The sequence below is a fragment of the Eulemur rufifrons genome, chromosome 7 (assembly GCF_041146395.1).
Source record: "Eulemur rufifrons isolate Redbay chromosome 7, OSU_ERuf_1, whole genome shotgun sequence".
NCBI classification, from domain to species: domain Eukaryota; kingdom Metazoa; phylum Chordata; class Mammalia; order Primates; family Lemuridae; genus Eulemur; species Eulemur rufifrons.
In genome coordinates, this window is record NC_090989.1 from 197,340,643 (window position 1) to 197,360,984 (window position 20,342).

The following is a 20,342-nucleotide window of genomic DNA, read 5'->3' on the forward strand; positions in this document are numbered from 1 at the left end:
CTATGAAAATTTTGAAAAATAAGAATTATCAGTAGAGGATTATACTTCAAAACATATGATCAAAAGCTGCAGGAATAAAAACACCATAGCATGGGCATGATGCTAAATAAGAGATCAGAGAAACAAAATGACATACACGCAAATTTAGTGTGTGGTAAAGCAGGTATCTTCAATCAGTGGGGAAAGAACAGAGGGTTCCTGACAAGGGCTCATCCACGTGAAAAAAAAAGTGAGATCCCCACATCTCATACCAACCTCTTCAAATACACTCCAAATGGGTTAAATGTCCAAATGTGAGCCATAGGAGGAGTATTCGAAGGTAATACAGCCTTTTTTTTTAAAGTAGGGAACAAAATAAAACTTTCTCATCAAGACATGAAACACAAATGTAATCAAGAAAAAAGATGAAAAAAATTTACTACATAAAAACTTAAAACTTCTTTTAAAAAAGATATAATAAACAGTAAAAAGAATAATCTAGGGAAAATGTTCCTTAACCTATATAACAGACAGATGACTGAAACATACAGAGTTTAAATCACTCAGATTAAAAAAGACCAAAAAAAAAAAAAAATACATATACAATGAATACAAGCAGGAAACCTATTTTAAAAAGAAAATATGAACAGCAAAAATATATGAAAATATCATAAATATAAGTAGATATCAGGGAAAAGTAACTTTTGTTCTTTAACGTTATTTTTTGCCCATCAGGGCTTTGGTTGGAATGTTTGTCCCCTCGCAAATCCAGGTCGAAATTTAATTGCCATGGAAACAGTATTAAGGGGTGGGACCTTCAAGAGGTGACTAAGCCACAAGGGCTCTGCCCTCTTTTCTCTCTTTCTCTCTCCCCATCTTCCCCCCCACTCCAGGCTTCTTCTCTTTGCCCTTCCACCATGTCAGGATGCAGCCAGAAGGCCCTTGTCAGAGGCAGGCCCTCAATCTTGGACTTCTCAGCCTCCTTGACTAGGAGAAATAAATTTCTTTTTTGTATCAATTACCGGGCCTCTAGTTCTGTTCTAGCAGCAAAAACAGACTAAAACAATCAGATAAAAATTATCTACAATGTGACAATGGTGTAGCAAAATGGACATTCTCATTCATTTTGATACGGCAATAAAGTAGGTACATCCTTTTTCTTCAAAACTGATTTAGCAGTATCTATGACAATGTCAAATATTCACCTGCTTTGACCAAGGACTTCCATTTCTAGGAATTTATCCCTCACAAACATTCTTAACAACAGCACACAAAGTTATATAAAAGAATGTTCACTGAAGATCTGTTTCTAACAACAAAATAATGAGAAACAACCCCAGCGCCCACTGACAGAGAATAAACTATGGTTCCCCCATGCACTGGAAGACTGTGCTGCCATTAAACTGAGTTCTATTAGATCTCTGAGTACTGAGACCCAGATACGGTCAACTTACATTACCAAGTTCAAAAAAAAAAAACTTACCATTATGTTCCATTAGAGCCCCTTTTTTGTTAAAATAAAGAAAAAGTTAATGTCTATATTATAAATCTCTGGGGATATATACCAAATTGCTGAAAGTGATTTCTTTGAAGAGAAAAATTTCAAGGAACTTTTACTTTCTGCATAATAAGATTTCTATATTTATATTTTATATGATTTTGGGTCATACCCACAATAGGGAAAAAAAAAAAAAATAGGAGTAAAATGGTTTTGCTGACAGCTTTTTAGAAAACTGCAAAAACTTTTAAATTAAGCCACTCTGCTAGTCCTATTCAAGCATTTCTGGAGAGAGAGCCTACTAGAATTGAACACAGCCAGTCAGACTCCAGCCAATGTAAGTAAAAGGGGAGAGGGTCTGTCTCTGCCCCATTGCCCTGTTAGCCTGCCATCTCTGCCCACGGAAGGAAACTGGCCGGGAACCAACCACCTGGAACTGGTGGGAAGGAAACTCCAAGGTTTGGTTCCTTATCTCAAGAAAATTTTGAGGAAGAACTGCAGGGACAGCTCTACCCACTCCTGTTCTTTAGATCCCAAAAGCAGTCCAAGCAACTCAACCATGAGGAGTCGTAACTAAAAATCCAAAGGGATTTTGTCACTAAAATTGAGGTGAATTGTGAAGAGGCAAAGTTCTGGTTCCAGTCTTTACTTAAGACTCCACTTAGCATAGACCCGTGCTTCTCGCCCTTTCCCAAGTCCCGGCACACACAGAAAACAAGGCTATCTGTAGGCTGTGCTGCTGCACACGGGCTGCTTGAGGGCAGAAGGCCGGGCCCAGGGCTCCTGCCCCAGCAGCCCCAAGCCAGGGATCTGTGGGCATCAGTGCCAAGGCACTTCCGTCACACGGTCTTGGCACGTCCACCAGGAGGGTCTGGGACAGGGAGAGCATTTCTTTTAAAAGCTTCCTTCAAAAGCATTATCACATTCATTCAACAAATATTTATTAAGTGGCTAAGAGGTGCTGAGCACTATGTTAAGTACTTCTGCCTGCCCCTCCAGGTTAGGGATAGCCTACCAGACTGGATGCGGAGAAAGACAAATAAGTAATTCCAATACAATGTAACTTGTGTCCTACAAGGCAAGTGTCAGGATTTTTGCCCAGTCCCATGCCTGAGGAAAGAGGCCTGTCAAGGACTACTTCCTAGAAGTGATCCCTACACGGAAGGGTGAGGAGTATTTGAGGCAGAGAGAAGGGCAGGTGCAAAGACCTAAATGCAGGAAACTATGACAAAGCAGCAAAGCAGACTCCACGCCACACAAGAAGAATGTGAGCAAGAGTTAATTTCATGGTTTGAATGGGTGTATGTTGATAAATAAGGAGTAAGGTTGAGCAAAAAGCCAGTATGACAGAGGTTAGGGAGGTGTGCGCCTTCTTGCACTCTAACCCATCAAACACAGCTATGAGAAAGTATTTAGAGAGAGAAGAGACCTCTTGAGGATAAATCTGTAAATATACACAGTACTATGCATCTGCAAGTACCATGAGCACATACACAGAAGTGCGTACTTGAAGTTCAAGACAATTTTTACTGTGGTGGCAGACATTTACTACTGAAAAAGAATAAAACACTACCCATTTTTAAAGGTGAAGACTATTCAAACACTCAATATAATATGTACAACATTTAAAGTAACGTGAAAGCAAAAGAACTCCCAGACAACATGTGTTTTGTGTTCTTTTACAAAAGTTTGATTAGCTTAGAAATAAGCCCAAATATATATTCTTCCTCTTTCTCTCACGTGGAAATAAACAGAGCAAGTGTCTTAACAGAAATAAGCATAATTTGCATTTACCTCTCTTGCTGTCAGCACGTGCCTCGCTAGCTTTACCGTACTGTAAGCCCCCTCACCGAGGCTTCCGAGGAACCGGTAGTTGCCAACGACAGCACAGACAGGCTGTTCACTTCCATGGCAACCTCTGGTGTGAGAGGTGAATGTAAGGCCATCTCTGCAAGATGTGTCCTACAACACAGCAATACACAAAGATAAGGAAATCAAAGAACACACAGTACTTGCCAAGCCTTAAGAGCCTATAGTTGAAAAAACAGAACTGCCTTAATTTTAATCCTAAATTATCTAGCATTTCAAAGGAATTTAACCACAAGATACAAATTTGCGAGGAATGTTGAAAGACAAATATCAAGTGTTGAAGTTCAAGTGGGTGTTCAGAAAGAGGCTGGACACGCTGGATATGCGGCTGTCAGAGAGAACAGGAGTAAAAGGACTGTCTTGCAGTCACACTGAGCGGAGCTCCTCCACGTGCTAGCAAACGCGCCCGCACATCTGACCCCCACCACGGGCTGGAAAGCAGCAGAACAGCTGTCACTGTTCCCCAGGTGAGGGTGCAGCCACAGAACTTGAGAGATCCAAAACAAATCTGGATTCCCAATTTCTTTCTACATTATGCTGCTAATAATTCAAAACAATGTGCTTAAAGAAACAGCTAGACTGTGTGGCCCTTGAGAAGTATTTGTTGAATAGATGAATAAAGCACTCGATATGCTCAATAAAGGTAAAACAGAACATATATGCCCGTAGCCCTGTGAAATACTCAGGTCCGAGAGTTGTGCTTCTGGGTACACACTGTGTGCACTTCCACACGCGTCACTGCCTCACTGCTCCTGCTCCCTCAGCCCCTGCGTGTGCTCGAAGGATCACGTGTTCCACTCCCCACGCTGCTGTGGCCGCCACCTTCTGCTTGAGGGAGGCTTCTCACTCCACATGCACACACTGCTGCTTTCAACTGCCTTCATACTTTTCTCTTTGCCAATTTTTTGTGCAGAAAAATGTCCCTTGCTATACCTACAGGTCAAAACAAGCCTCATCCCGTTGGTAAACTCAACAAACTACTTTGTAATATTGTTCATGTCAAAGAAGATGAAAGCAACGTTGTCGTTGTTGTTGTCATTGTTGTTTTGAGACAGGTTCTTACTCTGTGACCCAGGCTGGAGTGCAGTGGCATCATCATAGCCCACTACAGCCTCCAACTCCCAGCCTCAAGTGATCCTCCCTCTCGGCCTCACACAGTGCTCAGATGACAGGAGTGAGCCGCCACCCCTGGCCTGGGCTCCCATTTTTAACGCTTACTTCTAAGCCCAGACTATTTTTGATGCCTATTTCTACATCAAGAAAAGTGTTGAAACATTGCTAAATTTGGTTTCATCTTCTGTAAGGAAAAAAAAAATACTGGAAAATATTTGTTTTACAAAACTATTGCTGGGAATGTGTACATAAAGCATCTAATAAGATGGTTGGCACTAAGTGCTTAGCAACTGATAATCAAACAGGAACAGGAACTAATGTTGGCATAACACTGGCATTTCTAGTTACCTTACACCAGAGAGTTAGAATGCAAATACGGATCTGTTGGGCTCTAAATCCCTTGTGCTTCTTACAACACCATCAGATCTCTAATACATCATATTCCCTTTTATATGTTCAATAACTGTAAACTAGGGGCCACCAAGATGGACTGATTAAATAAAGATGTAAAATAATTTAAAAATAAGCAGGGGTGATATCACACAAAATGGCAGAGTAGGAAGCCCTGTGTCTCAGTCTCTCTAAAGAAGCAACTATTAAGCTGGAAAGACAACACTGGAATCCACTAGTTTGGAACTCTGGAACCACATGGGACACTTATAACAACCAGAGGAGTGTTTGATGAAGGGAGAAGCTACTGATCTTTTACAAGCAAGCAGCATATGTAAACCAACTATCACCCCCCACATTCCTCAGTCCCACTGCAGATGAGATAGCACCTTGAGTTCCTGGAGCATCTGGCTGGTGCCAGGGCAGGCACTAGAGGCCCTGTACCTCCAAAACTTAGGGGTTGTGTGATTAGGTTGGTCTGGTGATGCTCTGAGTGGCTGGCCCACATGTTTGTCTTGGGTTTGACCCTCCTGAGAGTACTAGCTTCCCCCAGCAGCATCTATTGGAAGATTTAGAGAAAGGACCCTTTATCCCTTTTTGTTTTTCTTATGGAGCCATATATTTAAGGAAATCTTTGTCAGATCATTGACTGAATACAGAGATAATGGAATAGATATGTCAATGACCACTATATTACAAATATACACTGTAATTACAAGTGTATAAAATACAATACCACTGTATTACTCATTAACATTTGGAAAGACTGCTTGGTCATCCTTTCAAAAGGAGCCACGAAGAGGTGCACATACACAGAGTGAACCTATTTATAAAATGTATGTGTTGATATTAAATTCCTAAAAATGGCTGAGGGTGGTGGCTCACGCCTATGATCCTAGCACTCTGGGAGGCAGAGGCAAAAGGATTACTTGAGCCCAGGAGTTTGATAACAGCCTGAGCAACACAGTGAGACCCCAGCTTTACAGAAAATATCTATAAATTAGCCATAGTGATGTGCAGCTATAGCCTCAGCTACTTGGGAGGCTGAGGTGGGAGGATCCCTTGAGTTCAGGAGTTAGAGGATGCAGTGAGTTGTGATCACACCACTGCACTCCAGCCTGGGTGAGACAGCAAGACCTTTTCTCTAAAAAAAAAATTCCTAAAACTCTTACAAATTTGCAGGCTCATGATGCTGCAATCCTAGAGCCTCAAGTGATCTCCCCGTGAAAACCTGACGCTGGGTAACAGGGGTTTTTAGAGTGCTGTTAGAACACTGCGTAAGACAATGTGAAATGGGAAACTTGTCGGGGTTCTGGTGATCCCACAGTCAGACTGAGTGGGCAGAGGACCACGGCCTGCCACACAGGATTTCGAGGGGAAGGTGGAGAACAGGCCCTTCGCTCAGCCTGATGGCGGGAGAAGCGCTGCGTGACCATCCACTAGCGGGGAGCAGAGGCCTTCCCTGCCCTCCCGCCGTCCAGCTGGGCGCTCAGTTCCCCTGCTGACTGGGGACTGAAATGCCTCCTTTCTCTGAAGTATAATGAGAGGGACTTTGGCCTTGGTTATTCCCTTCCATCCGCTTCCCTGACCAATAACAAAGCTCCCATTTCATGTGGCTAATGGTTCCTGATGTGAGCTGAGTCCTACCAAATAGTTTATGAGAATTGGCTGTTTTTATGCGAGCAGAGAACAACAGTTTCTGGAAAGCCGGGGCAGCCCTTAATGTCTGGGCTGCTGAGATCACCAATCCCAGGAAGCTGCTGCTCTCTGGGGCATGGTGTGTCCTCCTAGGTCCACAAAAGCCACTTGGCCACTGGGAGACACGGCATGGGGAGCTCTGTGCTGGGAAAAGCTTGAGGTTCTGACATGTGAGAAGGAAATCCTGAACTTGAGAGGCGACTGGAGAGATGAGACTTTAATGGGGTGTAGCACACTGGTTCTCAAAGTGGATTCCCTGGACCAGCAGCAGCAGGGAGCACCCCAGGAGTTGTAAGGATGAACATTCTTGTGCCCCCACCCACCTGCGGAGTCGGAAACTCCAGGATGGGGCCAGCAGTCAGTGTTGAACAAGCCCCCCAGTGACTCTGGTGCATGAGGACGATTGGGACCCCTGGTGTGGTTGATGGAGCAGGGGACTTTGGGCTGAGACCTTGCCAGTCACCGCTGTCCCTGAGCCCAGTGCACGTCCCTCTCACCTTCACACCCCGTCCCCTTTCCTGACGGCACCTCGTCTGACCATTCTATCTGTTCAGCTCCTCTGTGTTGGATTCTTTATTTCTTTGCTAGGATCTTTCACAATTTGCTTACGTTGCGTGTGTTAACTTCTTCATTGTTCTCTCCTACAAGATCATCAGCCACAGGGCACAGGTCCAAGTCTCTCAGCCACCAATGTCAGTGAGCGCCTCACAGCCTGCAGCACAGACGTGGACACAGAAATGACTCCAGAGAGTAGTTCCCCTTTTTCCTTCCTCTCCCCCCTTGCCAGGCACTGAGACAGGCTCCCATGGGCAGCACTGTGGGCAGCACTGTGTGGCTGTGAAGGGCAAGGTCACTGGCATTGGGCTGCCCGGGCTTGGAGTCTGGCCCTGTCCGTTATTAGCCATGGGACCCTGACATGCCTCTGTTTCCCTTTTGGCAGAACGAGCATCAAACTGCATCTGTCTGTCTGGTGTTGCTGCAAGAGTTCCCGGGGAGTCTGTGGGGAAGGTTTAGAGCCGTTGTGGCATGTGTGGTTATGCGTGTGAGTGTGTGTAGGTGTGTGCAGGTAAGTGTGTATGTGTGTACAGGTGTGTGTTGTGTGGGTGTGTATGCAGGTGTATGTGTGTAGGGGGTGTAAATGTGTAAGGGTGTGTGAATATCTGTGCAGGTGTGAGTGCATGTAGATATGTGTATAAATGTGTGTGGGGGTGTGAGTGTATGAGCACATGTGGAAATGTGTGATGTGTAAATGTGTGCGTAGGTGTGCATGTGTGTGTGAGTGTGTAGGAATGTGAGTTTGTGCAGGGGAATGTGTGGTGCATGATGTGCGTGTGGAGTATAATGTGTGTGATGTGAAGGTGTGTGTGTGGTGTGTGTGGAGTATGGTGTGTGTGTGTACATGTGGCGTGTGTGTGTGGTATATGTGGTGTGTGATGTGTGTTGAGTATAGTGTGTGTGGTATGAAGATGTGTGTGGTGCATGGTGTGTGTGCAGTATAGAGTGTGTGGTGTGAAGGTGTGTATGGTGTGTGATATGTGTGGTGTGTGTGGTGTGTGTGGAGTATAGAGTGTGCAGTGTGAAGGTGTGTGGTGTGTGTGGTGTGGTGTGTGTGGTGTGTGTGGGGTATAGAGTGTGTGGTTTGAAAGTGTGTGTGGTGTGTGGTTTGTGTGGTGTGAAAGTATGTGTGAAATATAGAGTGTGTGGTGTGAAGGTGTGTATGGTGTGTGGTGTAAAAGTGTGTGGGGTGTGTGGTGTGTGTGGTGTGAAGGTGTGTGTGGCGTGAAAGTGTGTGTGGTGTGGTGTGTGTGGTGTGTGTGGAGTATAGTGTGTGTGGTGTAAAGGTGTGTGTGGTGTGTGTGGTGTGAAAGTGTGTGTGGTGTGTGGCATGTGTGGTGTGTGTGGGGTGTGTGTGGTGTGAAAGTGTGTGTGGCGTGTGTGGTGTGTGCTGTGTTCTGTCATGTTAAGAGCTACTGAAGAGGTGGAGGTCAATGTGCTCATTCTACCGACTTGCTGTATTTTCTGAGTTGATTTTCCTTAAATAAAACATAGTTCTTGGAAGAGTGTGTGCTCTCTCTCACCAGGCTGAACAACTCCGGCTAACGACTCGCCTTTCCTCCCCCCCCCCCCCCCCCAGAGTGTCTTCACACAGGAGTGCCGGGTCAGGAGGGGAGGAGAAGGCGTCTGGGGGCCTGTGTCACGGGCTCCCCTGTCTCGGTGGGGCGGGGCTTCCTTTAAGAAGGAAAACCTTGCCCTGGGCCAGGACCTCGGGGCCCTCATAGGCCACCCCCTGCCCTTGAGCCGCTTTTCCATGTGAGTGGAATGACTTGGATTCCTTTCCTTACTGGTCTTACTTTCTGCTCAATCGTGCTGTCTGAAACAGCCTGGGAGGAGAAACCCAGGTGTCCCCAGCGAGGGTCATTTCTTGTCAGGAAACATGAGGAGTCTTTCTCCCCCTGAGGCCCCTCAAGCAGCCTCCGCCTCTGGGACAACGTGGTCTCCGTCCACCACCGAGACTGCCCCCCTTTCCGTATGCTGCTGTGCGCCTACCTGACCACCACGTTTTGAAACATATGTAAGAAAATTTCATGCTTCTTATAAAAAAAAAAATCAACTCGGAAACAGCAGAGATTTTCATGACGGATACAGAAAAGTCCTTGTCACCCCTCAAATTCAAATATCCCCCTCCCCAGGGGTAGTCACTGTTAATAGTTCCATGTGCAACATGTAGGAAACGTTCTCTGCACAGCAATGTGTGTATGCGGGATGCATTTGCACACAGACGGACATGATGGTGCATACTGTTTGTACTCTATGGTTTTTTATATCACAATACATTACATGTCTCAGACATGATTCCACATCAGCACGTGTAGATTCGCTTTGCTTCTTGGTGTGACTGCGGTGTACCCTGCAGCACGGACCACGGTTTACCTACCTGGCCTCATGTGGACAGGGTCTATGTGTCTCCAGCTTTCACTCTTCCTGACTGAGCTGATGCACACAACTCTGCACGCGTGTGTGCAGAGCAAATGAGGGCAACTCATTCAACATTCCCATAGACTTGGCAAATCGACCTCCAAAATTTGTGCCAGTGTGTGAGTCCAGCAGTTCCATGTGGGAATGTGCATTTTCCACATCCTCATAAACACAGGGCGCCCCAAAGAGTTGCTCTATCCCTTTACGTGCCTCATCTCATGTAACTTGCACGACAGCCATCAGACAGGAATGGTCATTACCACATTTACAGGTGAGGAAATGACAGCAGGTTAAGTAACTTGCCGTAGAAAAAGACTTAAGGTAAGGGACTGGCTTATTTGAGCATGGAGCCCGAGGAGTCCTAGGAAGTGGGTGCTGCAAGTCCCAGTCAGAGTCCAAAGACCGGAGAACCAGTTGCACTGATGTTTGAGGACAGGACATGGTGCCCTGATGTAAGGAGACAGCAAGTTTCCCCTTCCTCTACCTTGTTCTATGTGGGCCCTCGATAGGTGGAATGATTTTCACCCACATTGTGTAGGGCCATCTGCTTTAACTCTTATTCAAATGCTAATTTCTTTTAGAAACATCCTCATAGAAATAACTTTGTGTTTTTCTAGCTATCAGGGGATCCCTTATCCCAGCCAAGGTTGACACATAAAATTAACCACCATGAAGGTGAAGCCAAGGTTTACACCCAGGCAAATTCTCCCCAAGATCCAGCCTGCAACCACTGCACTAAATGCTAGTTCATATATATGTGAGATTTATAGTGTCACTTAACCAACAAGTGATGTTGAACATATGTTCACATATTTATTGATCATTTTTCCTTTTTCCACCATCTTTCTGTTAAAATCGTTTGCTAATTTTTCTGTTAAAAATTGTCAATGTTTCTATTCTTACTGATTCGTGATAATTTCTTTGTTGAGGAAACTAGTATTTTGTTACACAAGTACCAATATTTTAAAATAATTTGTTTTGTTTTACCTTTGTTTATAGTGATATTTGGGGCACACAAAGGCTTTTAATATCTATGTTGTTAAGTTTTCAAATAGGTCCTCTGTGGATTCAGTTTATGATTATTTCAGTTTATGCAGTAGTATTCTCCACTCCAAGATGGCAAAACTTAAAAAATGGCGTTTTAGTCTAGTACATTTATTGTTTGCTTTTACTTACAAATCTTGTCTTAGGTGGAGTTTATTTTGGCATACAGAAGGGTGTGAGTATACAAAGCTATTTTCTTCAACATGGTTGAACAGATGCCGTGAGAAGGGCTGGAGCTTGTCTTCCCCATGGAGTTGACAGCCGTGGTTTCCCAAACATATGATCTTCCTATGCTTTTTGTTTTGTTTCTGTGCTCTCTATTTTGTTCCTTGGGAAAAAGCAGAATCCTGAGAATGGGCTGGACTTGGATGTGCTACCGTTGTTAGAACTGCCAAGTGTGGACGGAGCCCTCCTGACTGTGGAGGTGGCCTCAGGTCTCATGGGGCTGCAGCCCTTGAGCTCTGTGATGACCTCCCTTGGGGCAGGGGCTGTCCTGCCCAGACAACCTCTCAGGCTCCCATGCCCACAGCTAGGGCAGTGGTTCCGAAACCCTGGCTGTGCATTGGGATCACCGGGTGGGGGAGGAGGCTTTAAGCATTACTGTTGCCTAAGTTCCACAGCCAGAAACCCTCACTTAATCAGTCTGAGCTGGGACCTGGGCATTGGCCACTCCTAAAATCTTCTCAGATGATGTCAATGTTCAGCCAATTAGGGCCTAGAAAGCTCCAGGGACACAAGTGTGAAGTCTGGCCGGTTAACTCCCCTCCCTGGCCACACCAGTGGGCTTGTGAACAAGCATGCTTCCGTAGCACAGGCTTGGGAACATGAACTTTCCCTCAGCAGGGCTGTTCTGGCTCCTTTCACTCTTGAGCCACCAATCTGCCAGCAGCAGGAACTGTGCTGAACCCCCAGTATGGCTTCATTCCCTAAAGTCCCACTAACTACCCCATGGTAGGTCAATTATATTAGACTCTGTCCATCCTGGGGGACTTGGTGATTCCTCTTTAGTGGAAGACATATTTATTTCTTATACGGAATTTCCTTCTGTGTCTGCCTTGTTTCTGCAAACGCAGAACTGTGCATGAACTGACAGAATACTTTGTGTATGGTCATAGTGTTCCATGCAATATTGTTTATGGCTAACAGACAAATTTTAAGTTAAAAGAGGTGAGGCAATGTGCTGATGCACAGAGGATTCTCTGATCTTTCCATACACCCATAAAACCAGGAATGTCTGACTCTGTAGAGTAGCCAAGTGGTCCACTGAGGACTTACAACAGCATCAGCTGGAAGACAACGCCTTGCTCTACTGAGATATCGTCCAGCAGGTCAGGCATGTACTTAGAACCAGCAGCCAACACATGGGCCCGGCTCTTCGGTAACCAGAACAACTTCTCCTGTAGCTAAGCGGAGGAGTGGGAGTGGCATCTTTCACCATTTCACCTAATAACACACTTCCATTTTTTTTTTACTTTTGGGTTTTGCTTATTTAAGTGGACTTGGTACTAAAGAGGAAAATCATTCCAGCAGGGGACAAAATAATGATTCCACTGAAGTGGAAGCTGAGCCTACCATCTTGGGTTTTTTATTCCCTTGAATCAAAAGGGAAAAAGCAGGTGGTTGCTCTTTTGGCTAGAGTGATGGCTCCTTTGAATAGAATGTAAATCGAATTGTTGCTACACTATGGTGGCAGGCAGGTGGAGCTCAGGGGACCCTCACCTTTTATGGCCAAGTCTGGTGACAAAGGTCAATGGGAGACTGCAGAAAATCAAAAGAGGTGGGACCTCAAGGCTCCAAGCCATTAGGAGTAAAGGTTCCCTGCCCGGGAGAAGAGCACTGACCAGCCGAGGGGCCGGCTAAATGCAAAGGGCTCACAGACCACGTGGTGGAGAAAGGACAGGGTGAGCACCGAGAGTGGGCGCTGCACGGAACCCTGTGCTGTCGAATGGCAGTGTGAGACCGTCATCCTCCTTTTCCCATAGAAACAACCAATGCTGTTTAAATGACTTTTTAAAAGCTTACAGTTTAAATCTCTGGAAGTTGTCTAGTGGCATACAGAGAAATCTAATCTCGGTAGGGACAGTAACAGTCTGGGGCACGAGAGCCACAACTGCTGTCTCCTCCCTCTGCCTTCAGTTCAGGGTGGTGGATGGATGGATCACTCTGGGTCGATGTGGGAAAGAGGATGGGGCTCCTTCTCTCCCCAGCGCTAAGGCAAGGGCCATAATATGTCCCCAGGAGGGGAGGCTACCAGCATTTCTCATTCCCCTTGTCCCAGATCCATGTTGCAGATGCTAAATTCCAGGTGAGTGTAGCTGAGAGGTTGGGGCTCCCTTCCCCCACCCAGTCCCCACTCACAGGGAAAAGGCTGCACCTCAGGCGTGGCAGGCTGAGGATCCTGGGGCTGCCCTTGCTGGTAGGGTGGAAGTTCCCTCCCAAGAGAGGCAAGCCCAGCAGACCAGAAGCTACCACCCCCATACAGCACCTTATTTGCACAGTGGGGTGTCACCAAGAGAGAAGTGGGCCACTGTCCCTGCTCCCAGCTTGGGGAAGTGGCTCAGAAATTTTGTAAGGAGAGAGAGGCAGACAATAATAAGAGAGAGCTCTGAAGCTACCCTGAAGGAACTGGCTTTATTTAGAAGAGTGTTATGAAGTTCAAACTTAAGCGTTACTCTTGAAAACAGTGGAGATTTTGGTGGTAAGCAATTAAGAGGAGGCCAGTGGGTCCAGAAAGGAAAAAAGCTGAATCATAGGCCAACTAGTTTACAAGAAAAAGAGATAGCTAAAAGGAGCCCTATTTGAGTCAGAACAAACCTCAGACACTGGCTTACAAAGGGACCTAAATTTAATTGGACCAGATTGTGACACAATTTATGCCACCAAAGCATTGTCAAAAACAATAGAGCCATCAGATGACAATTAATGGAGTCTAAGACCTGCATGTGATGCCAACAGAGGCATACATCTTAACACAGAGCTCAGAAAAGAAACATTCCAAGAAAGCCTTACTAAAACTGCTATCACCCCAGGGTGACTGTACACATACTGATAAGTGTCATATGCATGTGTGACCGAGCCCTCTGTGGAGTGAGATCAGAGGCTTCACATTGCATGGAAAGGGAACTAATGAAATCAGTTGAGCCACTAAATCAATGAGCAAGCAAAAAATACCACCATGTGTTTTGGTGTATGTGTCAGTGTGAGGGTGATACGTATTCAAAGTTGCTACAATACATTATCTAAAATGCTAAGTTTTCAACAAAAATTCTGAGACATGCAAAGAAAATGGAAACTGTGACTTATATACAAGAAAAAAACAGGCAATGAAAACTGCCAAGGAGAGGGTCCACATGTTAGACTTACCAGGCAAAGACTTTAAAGCTGCTATTATTAATATGCTCAAAGGACTAAAATAAAGACCCATGCTAAGACAGATAAAGACAGGCATTATGATGATAATGTCTTATCAAATAGGGAATATCAATAAATAAAGATATAGAAATTATAAAAAAGAAGCAAATGAAAATTCAGGAGTTGAGAAAACAACAATAACTAAAATAACAAATTTATTACAGGGCTCCAAGAGTAGATTAGAACTGGCACAAACATCAAACTTGAAGACAGGCTGATTGAGATTATTCAATCCAAAGATGAGAGAGAGAAAAGAATGAATAAGAATGAACAGAGGTTCAGAGAAATGTGGAACACCATTAAGCACACTAATATACACGTACTGGAACACCAAGAGGAGAGAGAGAAAGGGGTAGAGAGAATATTAGAATAAATAACAGCTGAAAACTTCCCAAATTTGATGAAAAACATTAATCTACACATTTAGGAAGCTCAACATACTTCAAGTAGGATAGACTCGGAGATTCACATCCAGACACTTCATAGTAAAAATATTGAAAGACAAAGACAAAAGCTTTAAAACAGAAAAAAAGTAGCTTGTCATGTACAACGAACCCTCCCACATACTCTTAACAGGTGACTACACATCAGAAACAATAGAGCCGGCAGGCAATGGATGGCATACGCAAAGTGTTGAAAGGGAAAAAAAAAAAACAAACTGTCAACCAGCAATCTTATGCCAGCAAAGCTATCATTCAAAAGTGAAGGCAAAATAAAGACATCACTAGATAAATAAAATGGGGAAAAGTCATTCCTAGAAGAAAGACTTATAAGAAAGACCAAAGGAAGTTCTTCAGGCTGAAAGAGGTGACCCCAGAGGGACACTCAAACCTTCACACATGAAAATCAAACAGCACTGGTACAGGTCTCTATGTAATTATGAAAGGCAGTATAAATGTATATTTATTCTCCTTTATGCTCTTAAATGTTTTCGAGAGCAATTGCATAAAGTAGTGTGCATGCAATGTGTTTGGGGGCCTGTAGCATATAGACATGTACAATAAGAGCACAAAGGAGGTGGTGGGAGCAAAGCTTTACTGAAGTAAAGAAATGCACCCAGTGGTAACACACATCCGCAGACACAAACGAAGCCCACCAGAAATGGTAAATAAGGTTAATATAATAAACTCCAGCAATACATACTTAGTCTCTATTCATCTTAGTTTTTTAAAAAGACATAAAACAACCTAATTGAAAAATGAGGCTGGGCGCAGTGGCTCAGCCCTGTAATCCTAGCACTCTGGGAGGCTGAGGCAGGAGGATCGCTTGAGCTCAGGAGTCCGAGAAAAATGAGCAAAGGATCTGACTAAAAATATCTCCAAGAAATATATAAAAATGGCCACGAAACACATGAGATGTTCAACCTCATTAAGCAGCAGCAAAATGCAAATCAGAACCACTATGAGATACTACTACGCGCTAACTACAGTGTCTACAATCGAAAGACAGATAATAACAAAGGCCGGTGAAGACGTGGAGAAAATGGACCCCTCACGGCCTGCTGGTGGGAATGTGACATGGCGCAGCTGCTTTGAAAAACTGTCTGGCAGTTTCTGAAAAGGGTAAATAGAGAGTTAACATGTGACCAGTCAGTTTCACTTCTAAGCTACACCCAAGAGAAATGAAAGCACATCTCCACACAAAAACGTATGCCCACATGTTCATGGCAGCATTATTCATAACAGCCAAAAAGTAAAAGTGACCCAAATGTCCATCAACTGATGAATGTATAAATAAAATATTGTGTACCTATATAATGGAATATTATTCAGCAATAAAAATTAATGAAGCATTGATACATGTTACAACATGGATGAACCTTGAAAACATTATGCTAAGTAAAAAGAATTCGGTCAATGAAGACCACATATTGGATAATTCAATTTATATGAAATATCTAGGATGGAAAAAATCTCAAGAGACAGAAAATAGAGTAATAGATGTCCAGCACGGGAATGGGGGAATTTGGGAGTAAAATGGGGAGTGACTCTGATGGATACGGAATTTACTCTTGGGTCGATGAAAATGTTCTAAAATTCATTATGATTGTGTTTACACAAGTCTGCAAATATACTAAAAACTAGTGACTGTTCACTTATAATGTGTGAATTATATATCAATAAGCAGCTACACATATATGAATAGTTAATAATAAATTGATATATATTAGCTTCTTTTCTATCTATCTATCTTATACCACCATTGGCCTCATGGCAAATTGCTGAAATTAGGACTGTTTCATATACATATTCCTTTAGTTTTCAGTTTATATTTACATATGTTAACCCATTTTCCTCCTCTTTCTCTTTTTGTTTTTAATTTAGGGTTTGTTATTGGTGGTTATCATTCTAAGTTAGCCCTTAGGTGATTACAGAACTCCAATCTTGCATGTTTATGGAACTGGTGAGATGTGAGCACCACTCAGAGACTCATGCAGTGGCTGATGGCACTCGGGTTCTCCTCTGGGGAAAAGGCGGGTGTGTTTCCTTTTATACCAGGAGAGGAGAAGAGTTGCGTTCAGCTAGGAGGAGCAGATTGCTGTTGCTGTTGTTAGGAAGTGTGATTGTTGGGGGAATAGGAGACAAGGATTTGGAGAAGCCAAAGGGTAGCTGAGATGAATATAAAAACAGTGCTCTGCACACACTCTCCTCTCCTGTGCATCAGAGATGGGAAGATAAAACACATGCCTCTGAGACTGTTTTCCAGGCAGGCTTCTGGATTTGATTTAGGTTTGGGAAGTCAGATGCCTTGGCCTGAGACTCGGAAGGCAGAGTGCTGAGAAGGCCGCACTCCTGCTGCCTCTGCTGTTCTTGCTGGCGAGCAAGGTGGCGGAGGCACTGCCTTGCCCGTGGAAGGATGAGCAGAGCAGTGTCCAGTCTCCGGACCCTGAATGCTAACAGGCAGGATGCAGAGCACCCCTTTGACTGGTCACAGCAGGGGATGTGAGCTTGGGGTGGGAGCACAGTGTCTTTCTCATCAGACTGTTTCCTGATCCCAGGGGCCTTCTGATGGAGGCAGCTTCTTGGTGGCAGTTGGTCCATCTTGGCACTGGCAGTGAGGCACCGGAGCCAGAGGCTTTCCGACTGCAGAGGGGCAGGTGCACCCTCGCTGGCCTGGTTCAGAGATGCTGCTCTGGCAGCTGTTCCCAGAAGCTCGTGGTTTCTGTTTCTCCAGTCCTGCCTCTGCTTCTGTGAGCCACTCAGCACCCCTCTTTGACCCCACTGTGCCCTAAGCTGGGTAGAGAGGGTTCTGTTTCTTTGTAGCTGAACCTTGACCAATACATGCAAAATAAGCTATGGCCTCCCCGAAGCTGGGTAGAGGCACCTCATCACCATCCTCGGCATCGTCTTCATCTTCATCTTCATCTTCCTCAACCTCCTCTTCAACCTCCTCCTCCTCCTCCTCCTCCTCCTCACTGTCTTACTCAGAGTCCGTCTCACCTTCCAGGAAGTGGAGAGTAGGGCACTGGGCCTCCTCCGGGGCACTGTAACCCTGGAAGCTGCCACTGGCTTCCACTACTCCCTGTGCCCAGTCCTCAGCCTCCAAGCCCTTGGAGGAGCTCTCTTCCTCCTCATCTTCATCACTGTCATCAACATCACTCTCTTCCTCCACCTCCTCTTCTTCCCCCAACTTCTCTCCTTGCCCCCTTCTTCCTTCTCCTCCTTCTCACATTCCTCTTCTTCTTCTCATCCTCCTCCTCTTCCTTCCCCTCACTCTTGAGGGAAGTAGCGATGGTGGCATAGGGCCACCTGCAAAGCCAGCTCTGAGAAAGCACACTGCTATGTCGGAATGCTTCGCTGCCTGCCAGGCCGCAGCCATGAGTGCAGGGCCTCCCTGAGGCCCAGCTGCAGGCCTGAGCAATCCTGGACCTCTAGAGCGGTAGTGGCCTTGAGCATCAGAGCCTGGCGGTAGTGGCCCTTCACCTGTGGGACCACTCCCCGCTCCAGGGGATGCACGGTGCCGGGTGTGAAGAAAGCCAGCTGCACATGCCACAGGCCTGAAGCGTCCAGGGACTGGGCAGCCAAGCGGCCAGGCTGCAACAGGACCCGTCCAGACTCTGCAGCCAATCGGTTGTCCAGGGCCTGGGTGGTGACACCACCCTTAGAGTTGGCGGTGTAGTCAGTCGCAGGGCAGGCGGCCTTGGCCTGCATCGGGCTTTGCCGACTTGCCAGCCACCAGCTGGGCAGCTTTTCCCTGCCGTGGGCGTTGGCGCACAGCAGGACGCTCAGGCGCTGGGTGGCCTGGCTCAGCAGTCCAGTCGCCTCCGCACATCCCCAGCCAGGTCGGGCAGGAAGTTGTACCATAGACTGGTCTCGGTAGCACTGAACACGTCCTGCGAGGCATAGCCCTCCGCCGCCGCCGACGGTGGCTGCTCGCCTTAAGCGCGCCAGCCTGTCCTACCCCCGCGGCTGCCCTCAGAGGGCACCGCGGCCGGGCTAGCAGGCGCCGCTGGAGCCAGCCAGCAGTTTCGCGCCAGGGCACGGGCCACGCCACTGCAGGACACCCCACCTTGGCGCCGTTGGAAGCGGTGAAGTCGTCCACGCCCAGCTCCTCGTTGACACGCAGCGCCTTCTCCTTGAGGATGATGCCCTTGACCTGCAGGCAGCGGCGCGGATCTGCTGGAACCAGGCGGTGGTGAGCAGGCCCTTGAACTTGTCGAACTTGCTGTAGGGGGACAGCTTGTTGGTCTTGCGGCAGGTGGAGGCCACACCCTCCTTGCGCTCCGACGCCAGGATGGAGCGCCTGTTCTTCAGGCTGGTACTCAGCGTGGACGTGGACGGCGGGATGTTGAAGGTCAGTGCGATCTCGCCCTTGGGCAGGTCCGGGTTCTCCTCCACCTCCTGGATGACCGGACTTCTCCCGCAATGTCAGCTGTCGCCGCTTGGGGCCCCTTTTGGGGAGCCCCCTGCCCCGGGGCCCAGCGCCACCGCCCCAGCCCGCGGCGGGGGACACCTGGCAGCCTCTCCCGCCCGCCCCGCCCCAGACAAAGCGTCTCTAGGCGCCCTAGCGCGGGAGACCTGGCCGGGTGGGGGCACCTCCTGGCGTCGGTGGGCGGGCGCTGGGCGGCAGGCGGAGGGCGCCGGCGAGAGCCAAGCATGTCGTTTAATTTCCCTCATCTGTAAAAATAACAGCATGACAATCGAGGTTTCTTAAAATTTATCTTTAAAGTATATTACAGTGGCATCGATGCTTTCATGTTACTGTGAATGAGATAAACAGTTTGAAAGTGCTTTACAAAAGCTTGCCTATGCAGCTTTTGCATTTTAGAAATATGTTGTATGTACCATAGAACTCTGTCACTTTGGCCACTCTTGATTCTAAGAGTGGTGTCCCAAATATTATAATTAGAGATTCCAAATCATGTCAAACCCCCTCCAGTTAAGACAATTTCTAACTGAAATTTTAATTCAAGGTTGGGTATATGAAAATATAAGATGATTTCAGGGTTTTATTCTTATATCTTACGTGAAATAATTCTAGTTTATTTAAAGAATCAACTGGCGCAACTTTATGAAAAAGACTATTTTGGGCATAAGCTTATCCTCACAACAAAACAATTACTTTTTTCCCCGTGGGGAGACGACATATCCCTAACAGCAGCTCTGTGTTTTAGCCAACGTCAGTCCAGGTGCCCTATTACTCACTAGCTGAAAGCACCTTTTCTCCCTCGGGAGACCTCTCAGAGTTTATTCTGGGTCACCTAAGGCAAATATTCAAATAAACAACCACTGGCAACTTTTTGAAAAATTTAAAGATGCAGGAAGCCTATGAAATATTATAATGCTAAGTGTAATGTGAATGATTGCAACTCTAATAAATAAAGTTAACTGCCATTTAGCAATAAATCTAGAAACAATTATTTGAAAGTGTTATTGGGTTTTAACTTATTGCACTCGTATTGAGGGTATGAATAAAGCAACAATAAAGTTTGCAAAATAACGTCCTAAAAATCTGATTGCGTAACTTGGGTTGTGAAGTCTCTTAGTCATGTAAGTGATAGTAAATGAGGTAACACCATTCTCCAGCCACTCTATATAAGATGGGACGTAAAAATCACTGTGTCTTGCTGAATCAATGTTTAAATTTATTTAGAATCAATGTAAATCATTTACCCTTCTTTTCATCACAGATAATTTAAAATTTTACATAAGATCGTTGTGTTTAATTAATAGATGTTAAGTTCATACACTGGAATAATGTACACCTAGGTAATTTCATCTGCATTTGTATGGATTTTTTTTCAAAAAATTTAAAAATAAAATTTCACAATTTTTGTCAATTATGTTCCATCAGATTTTCATAATAATAATAATACCAGTATTTGTTGACAACTCACCAAATTATAGGAACACAACACAGAACA

At 45.5% G+C, this 20,342-nt stretch overlaps 1 protein-coding gene and 1 pseudogene across 1 annotated transcript in view; both read right to left on the reverse strand.

Moving 5' to 3' along the window:
- Positions 1-17,019, reverse strand: part of LOC138385890 (MAP/microtubule affinity-regulating kinase 4-like) — a 52,008-nt gene extending 34,989 nt beyond the window's left edge. Inside the window, exons 1-2 of the mRNA XM_069472079.1 lie at positions 16,666-17,019; positions 3,272-3,439 (exon numbers count right to left, since the gene is read on the reverse strand). Coding sequence (XP_069328180.1) covers positions 3,272-3,439; positions 16,666-17,019 — 522 coding nt within the window. The remainder of the gene's footprint in view (positions 1-3,271; positions 3,440-16,665) is intronic.
- A 187-nt stretch (positions 17,020-17,206) lies between these two features.
- On the reverse strand, positions 17,207-19,076 carry LOC138385891 (major centromere autoantigen B-like; annotated as a pseudogene).
- Between the last annotated feature and the right edge of the window lie 1,266 nt (positions 19,077-20,342).